The sequence below is a fragment of the Cucurbitaria berberidis genome (genome assembly GCF_010015615.1).
Source record: "Cucurbitaria berberidis CBS 394.84 unplaced genomic scaffold K460scaffold_7, whole genome shotgun sequence".
Classification (NCBI taxonomy): domain Eukaryota; kingdom Fungi; phylum Ascomycota; class Dothideomycetes; order Pleosporales; family Cucurbitariaceae; genus Cucurbitaria; species Cucurbitaria berberidis.
In genome coordinates this window covers 50,971-64,715 of record NW_024468941.1, presented here as the reverse complement: position 1 = coordinate 64,715, position 13,745 = coordinate 50,971, and the positions used below count along the sequence as shown (strand labels likewise).

At 54.1% G+C, this 13,745-nt stretch overlaps 7 protein-coding genes across 7 annotated transcripts; 4 read left to right on the top strand and 3 right to left on the bottom strand.

Moving 5' to 3' along the window:
* Positions 1 to 76: 76 nt before the first annotated feature.
* K460DRAFT_371303 (vacuolar ATP synthase-like protein 16 kDa proteolipid subunit) lies at positions 77 to 1,438 on the top strand. Its single transcript, XM_040934325.1, has 7 exons — positions 77 to 210; positions 264 to 281; positions 337 to 349; positions 403 to 485; positions 536 to 733; positions 784 to 869; positions 1,011 to 1,438. Exons 1-7 carry the CDS (start codon positions 157 to 159, stop codon positions 1,051 to 1,053), a joined length of 495 nt encoding a protein of 164 aa, XP_040782645.1. The 5' UTR covers positions 77 to 156; the 3' UTR covers positions 1,054 to 1,438.
* Positions 1,439 to 1,870: 432 nt separating this feature from the next.
* K460DRAFT_371302 (Pkinase-domain-containing protein) lies at positions 1,871 to 3,824 on the top strand. Its single transcript, XM_040934324.1, has 7 exons — positions 1,871 to 2,442; positions 2,499 to 2,594; positions 2,656 to 2,780; positions 2,835 to 3,060; positions 3,108 to 3,170; positions 3,218 to 3,323; positions 3,378 to 3,824. Exons 1-7 carry the CDS (start codon positions 2,160 to 2,162, stop codon positions 3,697 to 3,699), a joined length of 1,221 nt encoding a protein of 406 aa, XP_040782644.1. The 5' UTR covers positions 1,871 to 2,159; the 3' UTR covers positions 3,700 to 3,824.
* A 1,032-nt stretch (positions 3,825 to 4,856) lies between these two features.
* Positions 4,857 to 5,841, bottom strand: K460DRAFT_371300 (uncharacterized protein). The gene has a single exon (XM_040934323.1). It carries the CDS (start codon positions 5,532 to 5,534, stop codon positions 5,040 to 5,042), a length of 495 nt encoding a protein of 164 aa, XP_040782643.1. The 5' UTR covers positions 5,535 to 5,841; the 3' UTR covers positions 4,857 to 5,039.
* Positions 5,842 to 6,394: 553 nt separating this feature from the next.
* On the top strand, positions 6,395 to 8,852 carry K460DRAFT_359809 (uncharacterized protein; the record flags this gene model as incomplete). Its single annotated transcript, XM_040932219.1, has 2 exons — positions 6,395 to 8,443; positions 8,496 to 8,852. 2 exons carry the CDS (start codon positions 6,395 to 6,397, stop codon positions 8,850 to 8,852), a joined length of 2,406 nt encoding a protein of 801 aa, XP_040782642.1.
* Positions 8,853 to 9,826: 974 nt separating this feature from the next.
* On the top strand, positions 9,827 to 10,752 carry K460DRAFT_296455 (uncharacterized protein; the record flags this gene model as incomplete). Its single annotated transcript, XM_040929639.1, has 4 exons — positions 9,827 to 9,913; positions 10,052 to 10,322; positions 10,373 to 10,610; positions 10,656 to 10,752. The coding sequence occupies 4 exons, from the start codon at positions 9,827 to 9,829 to the stop codon at positions 10,750 to 10,752; spliced, it is 693 nt and encodes a 230-aa protein (XP_040782641.1).
* Positions 10,753 to 10,780: 28 nt separating this feature from the next.
* Positions 10,781 to 12,541, bottom strand: K460DRAFT_410689 (HET-domain-containing protein; the record flags this gene model as incomplete). The annotated part of the gene is made up of 1 exon (XM_040937402.1): positions 10,781 to 12,541. The coding sequence occupies one exon, from the start codon at positions 12,539 to 12,541 to the stop codon at positions 10,781 to 10,783; it is 1,761 nt and encodes a 586-aa protein (XP_040782640.1).
* Positions 12,542 to 12,988: 447 nt separating this feature from the next.
* K460DRAFT_296815 (uncharacterized protein) lies at positions 12,989 to 13,387 on the bottom strand (the record flags this gene model as incomplete). The annotated part of the gene is made up of 1 exon (XM_040929654.1): positions 12,989 to 13,387. The coding sequence occupies one exon, from the start codon at positions 13,385 to 13,387 to the stop codon at positions 12,989 to 12,991; it is 399 nt and encodes a 132-aa protein (XP_040782639.1).
* Between the last annotated feature and the right edge of the window lie 358 nt (positions 13,388 to 13,745).

Here is a 13,745-nt window from a genome sequence, read left to right as displayed (position 1 = left end):
GTGCAGGTGTGTTTGGTTCGGGTTTCTCTTGGCGTGCTCATCTTCAACGAACGGACGGACCTTGGGGATGCCGACCCATCTTCGAAGCATCAACAGGACCCCAACCTGCTTTGTACCTTTTTACGCGTCTGATCCCCGAGCCGACAACGAGCCAGCATGTCGTCGCAATCTGAGAATCTGGCGCCCAGCTTCGCGCCCTTTTTCGGCATGGTGAGTGCCACCAGACGTTCGCTGATGACTTCATGATAGCTAACAGCACGCAGAGCGGCATCGCCTTCGCAGTGAGTCCTGTCGCCCAGATGGCTTTCAACTAACATACCAACCTATCGCACCCAGATGATATTCGGATGTACGACCCCTCGCCCGTTTACATTGCGCGTGACAGCAGCTAACGACGAGCAGGCATGGGAGCAGCCTATGGCACAGCAAAGGCAGGCATCGGCATTGCGGGCATTGGAACATACAGGCCAGACCTGATCATGAAGGTATGGGCGCTTTGAATAGAAGTGCTGGAGTTCTAGCTGATCACATGCAGTCTCTCATCCCCATCGTCATGTCTGGTATCTTGGCTGTCTACGCCCTCGTCATATCCGTCCTCATCGCCAGCGACATCAAGCCTCCGCCGGACACACATTACTCGCTATACGCTGGATTCATGCACATGGCGGCTGGCCTCTCCGTCGGCCTCTCAGGTCTTGCTGCAGGTTATGCGATTGGAATCGTTGGAGATGCTGTGCGTTTGGTTACACCAACACTGAAGTGTGCTTAGGCTAACCCGTGCAGGGCGTGCGCTCTTTCATGAGTCAGTCGAGAATCTTCGTCGGCATGGTGCTCATTCTCATTTTTGCCGAAGTCCTGGGTCTTTACGGGTGAGTCGGTCCCAATCCAACCTGCGTCAGACATGCGGTGAAGCTCTGCTCTCGGGGCTACTCTGACCGCCATTGGTCTCACATGTCTACACCGGAAAATCCAAGTTCCAGCGTATCCTGCTCACCAGCTGACGCCTCTAGACTCATCGTCGCTCTCATTCTAAACACACGGGCAAGTGGCTGAAGGCAGAGACGCTGTCCGTTATTTGTACGACTAGTTGGTGTAGATTAGTTGGACGAGCATGCAACATATTGGAGTTCGGGAAATATTGGGGTGATGCAACCCAAGAGCTGACGCGGGCCACACACACACACACACACTTTATTGCCATGGTCAGCGCGGTCAGCTTGAGTAGAGCCTGTAGAGGGCTTCTAAATGTTATATGTGACTGTTATATGTGCATAGCGTTAGCGGCAGTTGGACATGCTAATATATCAAATCGAGGAGAACAATGGCAAGTAGGCCGAGGGCAGAATGTCGGCAAAACTGTGTGAGATGTATTATTAGTAGTAGTAGTCGAAGTAGTCGAAGTCGAGTACCATGGTTCCCCCCTCTGCACCGTACCAAGTAGCTCGATGCACGATGACTGCGACATGACAGCCCGTCAACAAGCCAGCGGCAGTCTGTGGCACACGCGAGAGACGCCAAACAACGGTGATACGGGTAGCTGCAGCGTTGCGGGTGATTTAAGGGTGAATTGCCAGTGCGGCTTGTGTTGCACGACGAGTGCGAAACACGGCCACGCTCGCGCAATTGGGCAGAAAAAGGCTATGCAGCCCGCACGTGTGTGAGGGCATGCACATGCAAGGAGGCAGCATAGTAGACTACTGTATAGCACCGCAGCAGTGAAAGGCTGAAGTCAACGGCGTCGCCGGCGGGCGCTCGTTCTCCCTCCAGGGCCTGTCGGCTGCTGCTTTGTGCAAGTTCTCGTTCCCCACGCCCGCTGCGTCATCTCGAGCAGAAAGCCCGCCAATGCGCCTCATGTAACCCCCCCGCCATGCTCCTGTTGCGCCAGCGCCTTTATATCATCTCCCGGCCCCTTGCCCATGGTTGTTGACTGCTGCGACTTGCCCGGTCGGCCCTCGCTCCCTCTGTTTGCTCGATTCGAATCAAAGTGATTCCACCCACACAATCTGCCGGCTGCCGTCTGCTGCCATGCGGTATTGACACCGAATACGCCAGGAAACAGTGCCCCCCTTCGTTCCCTCCTCCTGCCCTACCCGACCCCAACCTGCCCTACCCGCCTCGCCCTCGGTATACACTCGATAGGTATAGACAATACAGCGGCCATGGCGACTACCGTCCACAATCTGCTGCACCCGCGGCAGCACCACCGGGAGAAGAAGGATGGCCGTTCCCAGTCTCAGCAGTCTGGCCCGCTACACGACCGCAGTGACTCGGCCATGGACCGCCCGCGCGAGGAAGAGAAGCGCACCCTGGCGCAGTGGGAGGATCACAAGCGCACCTTGAGCCCTGACGAGATAGACAAGGACCCGGAGAAGAAGGTCGTGGGCCACTCGTCCAAGGTGCTGCGACAGGAGGACTTTGAGCTGATCAAGACGCTGGGGACCGGTGGGCCATGATGCTTCTATACGCAGGAAGGAACTGGTTTGCTGACTTGGAGCCAGGCACGTTTGCGCGCGTTTGGCTGGTGCGGTTACAAGACGCAAAGAACGGAGACGAGAACAAAGTCTTTGCCCTGAAGATCTTGCGCAAAGTCGACGGTACGTCTGCGCCCGACTCCCCGCCACTGCTCCTCTGCAGCTGCTAATGGCCATGTCTCAGTGATTCGCCTTAAGCAAGTCGAACATGTCCGGAACGAGCGCAACATCCTCGCACAGGTCGCAGGTCACCCCTTCATTACGACCATGGTCGCCAGCTTCCAATCCCTCGACTCGTTATACATGGTGGTACGCTACACACGTCAACCATGGATTGGTCAATGGCTGACACGCGATTGACAGCTCGACTACTGCCCTGGCGGCGAAGTATTCAGCTACCTCCGTCGAGCGCGCCGCTTCAACGAGCCCACGTCACAGTTCTATGCCGCCGAGATTGTCCTTATATTAGAGTTTCTGCACGAAAGAGAGGGCGTTGCCTATCGCGACCTGAAGCCTGAGAACATTCTTATTGACGCCCAAGGACACCTTAAGTTGGTGGATTTTGGGTTCGCAAAGAAAGTAGAGAATCGTACGTTATCTAGCCAAACGTGTTAGGCGAGGCTAATAGTGGACAAGGGGAGACATACACCCTCTGTGGCACACCCGAGTACCTGGCGCCTGAGGTGATACGGAACACGGGTACGTTCAGCGACACCACGACACTGGTCTTGGCTCACGCGCATTAGGTCACGGAACCGCAGTCGATTGGTGGGCATTCGGCATCCTAGTCTACGAGTTCCTCGTTGGCCAACCGCCCTTTTGGGACCAGAATCCGATGAAGATCTACGAACAGTATGTCACCTTTCTGGATGTTCCTATATCTTGGTGGATCTTGACGTTTTGCAGAATCGTAGAAGGACGCGTCCGCTACCCCTCCGCCATGTCCTCGGACGCCCGCGACCTCATCTCCGGCCTCTGCACTGTCGACACGTCGAAGCGCCTCGGCAATATCTCTGGTCGCTCGCAACGTGTAAAAGACCATCCCTGGTTCAAGAACATCGACTGGGATAAACTATATAATAGGGAGGTGGATGGCCCGATTGTTCCGCATCTCAGGGGGCCAGCAGATACGAGAAACTTTGATGAGTATGAGCCCGAGAGCGCGAAGAGAGACCCGTATACCAAGGAGCTGAGCGACAAATGGGAGGAGTATTTCACCGACTTCTAGGCGGAGTGAGGGAGAATGAGATCCACCCGACCGCTACAGCGAAGTGAGAGGGCGAGCTCGTGCAAATGATTAGCGTACGAGCAAGAGTAGGACAGCAGGGGAGGGCAGGGGAAGCATTGGCTCGTCGTTCCCCTGGACCTGGATCCCGGGAACAGGGATGGTTGGGGCTTCATGCCTGTTTTTCATTATCATGTTCCCTTTTTGTGAGACGTTTATCAGCGATTGACGATTCTCTCGTCATCCACGACGGGAGGACAGGGTGTGTGTATATGGATCGGATCAGCGTCCTTGTCGATACCATTGTGCTTTGAACGAACGAAATCATCTTTACCCACACCACGAATTGCAGGCCTTTGTACATTAGTCTCGATACATATTCCTTTAGATGCATCGATGCAGGTGCCGATGTGCAGTGCTTACTCTTTTCAACATTTGTCTTATAAGAGAAGAGAATATGCTTACGCTTATTCCCTCTCTGGTGAGACAGTACGGTGCTAGATTAGACTCAGGAAACTCCCCTTCCCCTACCCGTCGCCTCGATAAAATTGACTTTACGTCTTTCTCCCGACTTCGTATAGTAATACGTGCACTCACTACTCACACTCCTCCCTTACTACATCTCCCTTCTTCGTCACCACCACCGCCATCTACCCCCAGAGATATTAAGCATCCTACCTAACTTACCCCATGCATCCACATCCCTTTCGTCCTCTTCTTCTTCGTCTTCGTCTTCTATAAGCAACCGCGGAAAGAACGTGACTCCCCTCTCACATTCCCGTCTCCGCGTCTTACACTCTGTCTCTGCTCTGCGAAACTGCGCGAAACATCTAGGACATGTAGGTGCACGGTTTGTTTCTGAGAGGAGATGGAGTTCTACGGAGGTGCAGGTTTTGCATGTTAGGAGCGTTGGGTGGGGTTTACAGAGAGGGAGGGGGGAGAGGACAGGGGGTAGACTGAGGGTTTGGTCGATGGAAGTTGTTGGTGGGGACTTGAGGGGGAGGAGTGCGGGCATTGTCAGTTGGGGGTTGATATTTAGTGGTATGATGGGGGGTGTGAGTTGATGGGGCCTCTATTTGCCTGTGTTGGGGATAGAATAGTGCGAGTTTGAAGCGTACGGGGGTGGAACATGTGTGAATGTGCGAGTACGTGGGTAGTCATTGTGAACGAATTATTTCCTAGGGGGAGGGCCTCACGTATGCAGTGGTGTCAAGTCTATCACGACCAGCTCACGCGCGCATGTGTTGTCTTCCAATGTCTACGGACAGCTGAAGTATATCTTGGACGATCCTATCCAAGCATCTATTAGACTACTGTAAGTTTCGTTCGCGTCTGCATCTTGACTACAGACAAACCTGAGACGTGCGTAATCTGAGTAGCTTTAGCGAGAGTTGAGTGTCTAAAGCAGTAATTCGCTCCACGTCGTTGACTATTCGGGCTTCCCGAAACAGTGCTACATGTCTGAGACCAACTGAAAAGGTGTACTCGGGTAGGTGTTGACTGCCATGATCCTGACCGTGATGACTAAACGGGGAGGCTGCTGTTTCTCCATCAGACGGACATGGGATTTTTACTTTTCGATAACGCCGTTTGTGGAGTTCGGTTCTCAGCGGTCCAAGGTGGACTTGACCGCACCGGGCAATAGATAGACAACAGCCCGTTGACAAGCCCATGGCTGTAGTAGCGTATCCACAGCGGGGTACTTGTTTATTGACGGGTATAGTTGGCAAGACATTTGCTGTCCAATACGAACGGATATAGCAGCGTCTGCATTTTGACGCTGGAAGCGTGGTGAAGCAGAAGCGGAAGAATGCGGGCAGTCGCACGAATAGTTGCATAGAGTCTGGACACGCTCAACGAGCTAGCTGGCCATCAGCCACTTGTGGCGTTGGAGAACCAAAGTTGGGCAGATATCAGGTTTCTCAAGCGCGCATAACCGTGGCGTGTGGCGAATGCTGAATGTGAGTCCTCGGAGACGCATAGGGGCTACGGCGGTACGAGGCATGAAGCTTCCAACTACCGAGGACAATAGTATGATAGTATGGTACGAAAAGTAGGAATGCTAGCAAGTGTTGAGCGAACCTGACCTTGATCTTGACCTGTCCAGCAAGTGAGATAGATGGTGAGTTGAAGAGTGAGGTGGGTGGTGGCCTGAGGAGAGAAGGCTGCAATCAGCCAGACTGACACCTCCTCCCCACATCGTAAGACAAGTTGATGCCCATTGACTCTGCTGTGCTGCAACACCGCAGGGCTTACGACGCGTGCGGTGGCAAGGTGGTGATTGACACGGTGAATTGCTCGTACGGGTGCGTAGGAGCCAGTGAAGCGATGCGGGTAGTCTCATTAGAGCCATTCCCTCCGCCCAAGCTCGTGGAAATTGGACATGGGCACGCTGCTCACGAAGCTTGCTTTCTTGCAGACAGAAGCACAACACAGGCGCATTTCCTTTTCGCGTCGTATTTGACCTCGCTGCCCTTGTGCCCCCTATTTCCCGCCGCTGTCCTTTGTATCGCCCTCGATTCCCCCTCAGGATCAGGATCAGGATCAGGATTGCCATCGCCATCACGATCTTGGGCCCTCGCCTGCGCCACACCTCGGCGACCCGTCTTGGTGCTTTTCCCTCTGCAACCACCCAACCCTCACGACGTCGCCGCGCTTCCGACGACTGAATGCCCGCCAGAGCTGGCTCGTCGCCGGCATGAGCAGCATCAAGACGCGCCTGCACAATGTGCGCCACAAGTTCCTGCGCAGAAGCAGCGCGACCTCGACGGCTACCCGCTCCATCACGTCGTCGGCCGGCAGCGACAGGCTGCAACAGCCCACGAGCGCGCTCCGCAAGAGCATCTCCCTCTCCAAGCTGCCCCAGATGACCAGCACCGACGTGGCCGACGACGACGACAGCCCGACAGCCCAGCGGATGGTGCGGTCCGAGGTGTTGGGGACGGCGGCGGCCGAGCGTCGTGCCGAGCCAGCTGCCAGCTTGACGTCGAGAGATCGACACTCACGGCAGTCTGCATACACCAGAACCAGCACCAACACGGCCACCAGCGCAAGTGTCAGCACCCGCACCAGCGCCCGCCAGCCAGAGGGAGACGTCGACGTCGACGTCAACACCCCCATCGCCTGTCCCGAACTCACTCTCGAGGAGCCCACGCCCATCTATCCCCAGGTCCAGCCGGGCGAGCTCGACCGCCACGTGCCTGCGCCGTCACTTTCGTCTGCAGAGCCTAGCGACGTCGAATCTCCATCACCACTCCCCGCGACCACCACTGCGAAACCGATTCCACCAGCCGTCATACGCCGTCAGTCTGTCATTGCCAACACCGATGCAAAGATAATCAAGACGCTGCTCGCCCCCGACATCCCCCAGGCGGCCATAGCAACAGGCCCCCCCACTGCGTCCGACTACTTTGGCGGCGCGCCCGCAAACTTCAGCGCTGGCATGCTGCACCGCAAGATCTGGGTCAAGCGGCCCAATGCCTCGGCCACGCTGGTGCAGATACGCGAGGATGACCTGGTCGACGACGTGCGCGAGATGATCCTCAAAAAGTACGCAAACTCGCTGGGCAGGAGCTTCGACTCGCCCGACGTGACGCTGCGCATCGTGCCGCGCGACGCCCAGCAGGGACAGGGTCGCACACTGGGGCCTGAGGAGGAGATGTGCAGGACCCTCGATGCCTACTTCCCAGGCGGCCAGAACGTCAACGAGGCCCTCGTCATCGATGTGCCCCAGCGCAAGTCCCCCAAGCCCTCGCCGCGCGTGCCCCTCTACTACGAGCATCATGATGACTCGACAAACCACCAGACCGAGTACTTCCCGCCCATGCCCATCGTCAATCCTTCGCCATCTGGTCGGCACGGCGTCCACCAGAACGATGCACGAATGCCATTGCCCCATGCCCCACACTCCATCGCCGTCATCAATACTGGCCAGCTCCCTGCCCTACCCTCTCCCGGTGGCTCAAGAAGAGGCCCACTACACAGCCAACGTCCCAACTATCTCAGACACAACACCGCCTCGCCGACGATCTTGGCAGGCGGCGTCCCCTCGTCTGCTACCTCGAGTCGTCCCCCGGCCCGACCCCGCCATGATTCTTCAGCCTCAGAGGCCAAGAACTCTGCTACCTCCAACAACCCGATACCCACCCCTCCCGCCACCACCGATCCCATCACACGCCAGCAAATTTTGCAAACGTCGAATCCACCTACCCCGCGCGTCTCATCGCCTCAACCCACGACCAAGAAGCGAAGAAAGCGGCTACCACTAGAGTCGCCGAGCTTACCAGCCGGGCTGCTGGACGGCTCAGTGCCACCGATCAACGTGCTTATTGTAGAAGACAATATTATCAACCTGAGAGTTTTGGGCGCCTTTATGCAGCGGTTGAAGGTCCGATGGCAGCGGGCGATGAACGGAAAGGAAGCTGTGACAAAATGGAAGGCAGGCGGGTTCCACTTGGTTCTCATGGACATTCAACTGCCCGTGATGAACGGGCTCGAAGCGACAAAAGAGATCCGAAGGCTGGAGCGCGTCAACAGCATTGGTGTGTTCAGCAGCGGGAGCAACGAGGCACCCAACCAGAGGCTTGGGCAGGAAGGAAAGGCTCAGGACGAGTTGATCGAGGGCGACAGGCTGGGCGACAAGGGGCTGTTCAAGAGCCCTGTCATCATTGTCGCGCTTACGGCCAGTTCGTTGCAAAGTGACAGGCACGAGGCCCTGGCGGCCGGCTGCAATGATTTCTTGACAAAGGTAGGCTATCACCGATTCACCCCTCGCGTTCATGTGCTAATCTGCTTGACAGCCTGTCAACTTCGTCTGGCTCGAGCGCAAAGTCAAAGAATGGGGCTGCATGCAGGCCCTCATCGACTTCGACGGTTGGCGCAGATGGAAAGACTTTGCGGACAAGTCTGAGAACAACGACTCGACATCCAAACTCTCCGTTAGTTATCACAGCATGGCCCCATCGAAGAAAGCCAGCCCCACACTTGCGGCCATTCCTTCCGATAGCGTAAATGGCGTCAAAAAGGACGACGAGGCAAAGGACAAGGAGAGGGAGAGGGAGAGGAAGAGCAAGAGGAGGAGTCTGGGTGTTATCCCACCGCCTGCCTTGCCAGAGGAGGCTGAGACGCCGCCACTGGCTGTAGACAACCAGAGCTAGGGAGATGCTCCAACTGCTTGCCAGGAGGACCCGACCCTACCACCCACTCCGCCCTTCACACATTATTACGAAGCCAGTTCGCCCACCAATTACTAATCACCAAATTCCCTTGGCTGTAGACTGTTACAACACCGTTTTCCTTGAACTCTTATCTGGATTCTTATTGCATTACACGGTACTAATTTCCTATGTTGATCGTCTGTTAGCGTTTGTCAGCGTCTGGGTTCCCATATTGACGTCCCTTGTTTCTTTGGGAGGACGCCGTTGCATCCGCCTATTGCGGGCTGGTTTTTTTCCCGCGCATCTTATTTTTCACAAGGGTAGAAGGGGTTGCCACGGCCCGGTCCTCCTTCTTTACACGTACACGATTTGCATGCGAAACTCTCGTCTGCTTTTTTTGGGGGGAGGGGGAGGTTGATTTGGAACAGAAGTGGAGTGAAGTATAGAGAAGCGCGACACGAGGAGAGTAGGAGACTGTGTCTGAGAGTGAGAAAAGAAGGGGTACATATATGATGCTGACGGGGTAATGATAATTCACTAGTTGGTTCGAAGATAGTACTCCGACAACAGTTGGTACCCCCACTCCCTTTTCCTTTTACGTTTAAACTTTTGCGTGCGAGACGTTTACTATCACGCAATTTCCCCGTGGTCTCGTCCGGTGGTGGGGCAAGGCTGTCGATCTCCGAGTCTACTGACTACACTCATTATCACTCATGACTACCTACTAGAACCCGATTAGAGCAAGCTCGTGGAACGAGGCGGCAAGTGGGTACCTAGGTAGTTATATTAAATAATTGCCCCGAGACGGTGTAATGCCCCCGCATGCTGCGGCTAACGTGATCCTCACAGTCTTCCCATCTTCTATTGTTTGTGGTTCCCTTGTCAGTACTTACTTTACTTGATTACGGGTTTAAACGCACAACTACAAGACGTGGATTCAGTTTGCGTTATTGCATAGTCATTGATAAGGCATAATGGCAAGAGGGGTACTTTGGGTTTCGTCTCGAGTGGTGAATGGAGAGCGTCTTGCAGACGATAAGTTTTGCGACTGGTATGAGAATGTACGTATCCCTCTCCCTCCTATAGCCTATGTATCCATGGCTGCATTTGAGAAAGAAGATAACCTATGAACCCATGACTGCATTAGAAAAGAAAAACCAAACGCCCCCGTATACACCAATCACTAACCCACCCCACAGACACACATCCAGGAAGCCCTCGTCCTCTCCGGCGTCCCCAGCGCAGCGCGCTACGAGGCGCTCAAACCACAACCAGATGCGAAAGCTTACAGCAATGAAGCGCCGTGGCTTAACATCTGCCCATTCCCAGACATTGAGTTCCGCAACTCGGACGAGTTCAAAAGCATCACGGCCTCGGAGGAGTTGGTAGAGAGTATATATAAAAACGTGCGCTTCGATATCCGGTTCTACAAGGAAGTGCAGGTCTTTGAGAACGAGGGTGTGAAGAAAGGTGCGTGCAATCCATCCAAGCTATTGCAATAGTGTGCTGATTCAAGTTAGGGCCCGCAACGTTCATCATCTCTGCCGCCCTGGAACCTCCTGCTTCCCCTGAAGCGCATAAAGACTTCGACGCGTGGTATCGCGAGGAGCATGTGGCTCTTCTCTCCCGTGCGCCGGGCTTCGTGCGCTCGCGCCGCTACGAGTTTGTCGAAGGGACTATCCTCGACCGGTTTGTGCCGACTGCAGCGAATGCCCCGCGGTATCTTGCGCTGTGGGAATTCCAGGGCGATGTTTTGCCGTGGAAGGAGTTGGGCGAGAGTCGGGAGACGGAGTGGGCGAAGAGGGTTATGGGGGGTTTGGTCAAGGAGGAGGTCGGGTTGTATGTGTTGAAGAGGGAGTATCCGGAGAGTGAATGGGGGAGTGTTGGCGTTGAGAAGTAGATGCTCGGATGCGGAGTGACGTCGGTGCTTAGATGATGGTTATGCTGCGTTCCTCCTGCGATTCGTGGGATGTGTAGAAAGCGAGGTCTTCTCCTGACAGTAGGAAGATGCCAATTCGTTGATATTTTGGGGGATCCAGGTGGCATTGTCGGAGAATGAGAACGCCCAATTCCCAGGTCGGGTGGAAGTCTTCCTCTGCATTCCTACCGCACCGATCCTCATAGACGCCGATACAGAGGACCTGCTCGTGGAAGGTCATCGAGTCTGAGTCGTCTGCAGTTAGGTCGAAAAACGGTGCGCATACTTTCATTGCGTCGTCTCCGCAATGGAGGTGCGCCGTAGTCACTGAACGTACGGAATTTTTAACCTCTGTTTGTAAATCCAACTTAGCCTCTACGACTTTACCACGTAGCGTCAACGAGGCATCTTTCAGTTGCCCAGATACGTACGCGTCGACCTCAATTTTCTCAACTATCGCCTTTGCTTGACCATAACCACAACTCAGATGCGCTGCATGTAAAAATATGTTATTGTTGCTTGCCCAGCTCCAGCTTGGAGCTCGCCAATGGAGCGGAAAGGAAGTCGCTAAGTTGGGAATCTGAACCGAGCACCATAATAATTGCGGAAGTAGACGTTGCTCCCACAGTCCACAAACCAGTTTGTCGCCATTAATTTGTGACAGCTTTTGTGCAATGCCATGGATAGCCACAAGCTTATCGCTTTCCACGCTCATACCCATTCTGGAATACATATAGCAGAGCTGATTCCAGGCATCATACACCTTGTTTTTCCAGGCTTGTGTTACATGACTATTATTGGTATCGTTCCCTTGGAGCAGTAAGAGTTTGATCGTTTGTATCTCTTCCTCTCGGTAGATCCAGTCCGGGAGGCGTTCGGGGTACATAACATTAGCGATGTTACTTAGACATTCCCAATAGACACCAGAAGCTGTGAAATGCATCGTTCGCCGAGATAGAACACGTTCTTGCAGGACCCATGCTCTGAAGTTGAGAGGACCATTTTCAATGTCCCTCGAGAATGAGGATCTAGAACAAACAAGGTACTCAATTGGAGCTTGTTTCTGGCCAGGAAGCCAAAACTGTTTAGGTGCAGAAATTTCAAATGAGTCCGACACCATCGAATCATGCTGGAACCGTAAACCTACCGAGGCATCCTTAGCCCCTGCCGCAGCTATGTTGCATACTGCTGACGCATAGACTTGACGCATTGAGGCCGCTTCAGCATGCCAGTCAGTCAAGTCATCTTGAAAGATGCACAGGGAATCGATCCATAGGTAAGGGATGTCAAGCTTCCGACAGACGTATATCGCTTCTCGAAATGTTTTCGGTAAATCGCGAATATTTATACCACCTCTTAAAGTCTGCTCCGATCCACGGGTAAGCGTGACTGGTTGTAGACCACCCCAACAATGAGAAAGAGTGAAATAATGACCCTTGGTCTCCTCACTGGTGTCCTCGAGAAAAACCCTGGATCGATATGGGCTCTTCAAGTTGAGTAGACGAGTCGGGTACTTCGACTCCTTGAGAGGCTCGATGTGGTGACATTCTGCATGTGTAGCCAGACACTCGTTCAGTTTCGACCTTAGGAATGTGACGGCCTGTTCGAAAAGTGTATCTGTGGAACGTTGCCGTAGCAAACGCAACCCAGGATCTGAGGTATCCTTGATATTAACTTGATATTCGAGGTGAGTGCGCTGAGTTATCTTACCAGCTAAAGTGAAAGGAATGATTTGGAAATCTAGGTATCTGGAGGCCAAGCCGTAGGGCATCGTTAAGTGTACACAGAGTCGGCAAGACTCGGATGAATCTGCTTCACAAGTGTAGAGGACTTCGGGACAGATTACATCGCTTGAGTCAACAGCGCAGCACCGCCACAGGAACGCGCAGAGACGGCAAAATTGAGGTTGTGGAGAAAGTACAACACAGTCGCTTGTAATATGCCCACTTTCACTGTGCCCCAGTTCCGTAAAGACCGAAGAGCAATTGGAGCAAAGCGGCGACGGCATGGTAAATGTGTGGGGAACAGGCGGACAAAACTCAAGTTACAAATGCGTGGTCTTGAATCATGGAATTTCTTGCCCCATAGTCAAGCTGAACAGCGCAGGGTTTGGGTTAAGATATGAGGTGATGAATGCACAGCCTTGTCGCTGCTGCCTAAAGAGCAGCCTCTGTCATAATGCTAGCCTGCATCAGGCAGCCGCTCCAATCTCACAGCCTCACCACTCCAAGCTCAAGCTCTCAAACCAGCTCCCTTTCTTCTCAGCCTTCACCACACTCTCTACATTACCCTTGCCCAAATCACCGCCATAAAGGTGCGCAAAGCACCCGCGTCCCACCTCTTCCCATTTGACTTCAGCCTTGTCCTCGCTCTTCACGTCGCCATCCCCATCGGTCCCCGCAGCCAGCACCTCGTACTTGATCTTCAGCAGCCACAGCTCCGAGACGCTGCCGAAGAACTTGTCTGCGGTGCCAGGCACTTGTTCAGATGTCGACAGGTGGATGTAGCCGTCGTTGCGGTCGAGGTCTGAGAGCGGAAGACGCGCGGGGAGAGGTGAGGGCGGGGCGGCGGGGAGGATCTTGTAGAGGTAGGTTGGGAGCGGCGAGGGCGCAGGCATGTTGGCTGGCAATATTTCTGAGAAACGAAAAAGTGATTCGATCAAGCTAGAGCTGGTATAAATGAACGGCAATGTGAACGTCAGGTCAGATATGCGCGTCCGTCGCCTCCAAAGTCGTGTCCACACGGTCGACGCGCTGTGATTTGTTGATGAGCATTACATAATCACAAATAACCCACCTGCCACCGCGAACTAGGTGAATAGCTTCGAACTGGGTGAGCGCTACGAAATCTAGCTCGTAAGAGTATCAAGAAGCCTTCGATATGAGCAACATACCATCACTTCGCACACACTTCAAGGAGATCTCGAGACTTCGTGTAGACAAGTAGCGGCTCGTAGTCACGGCCGCCGACGTCAT

Bases quoted from the DNA above. Each gene is read 5' to 3' on its own strand.
- K460DRAFT_371302 (XM_040934324.1), top strand. From the start codon at position 2,160: ATGGCGACTACCGTCCACAATCTGCTGCACCCGCGGCAGCACCACCGG. The intron at 2,595-2,655 runs GTACGTCTGCGC...GCCATGTCTCAG, and splicing joins GATCTTGCGCAAAGTCGACG to TGATTCGCCTTAAGCAAGTC. The intron at 3,171-3,217 runs GTACGTTCAGCG...CACGCGCATTAG, and splicing joins TGAGGTGATACGGAACACGG to GTCACGGAACCGCAGTCGAT.
- K460DRAFT_371303 (XM_040934325.1), top strand. From the start codon at position 157: ATGTCGTCGCAATCTGAGAATCTGGCGCCCAGCTTCGCGCCCTTTTTC. The intron at 486-535 runs GTATGGGCGCTT...GATCACATGCAG, and splicing joins GGCCAGACCTGATCATGAAG to TCTCTCATCCCCATCGTCAT. The intron at 870-1,010 runs GTGAGTCGGTCC...TGACGCCTCTAG, and splicing joins GAAGTCCTGGGTCTTTACGG to ACTCATCGTCGCTCTCATTC.
- K460DRAFT_371300 (XM_040934323.1), bottom strand. From the start codon at position 5,534: ATGCAACTATTCGTGCGACTGCCCGCATTCTTCCGCTTCTGCTTCACC.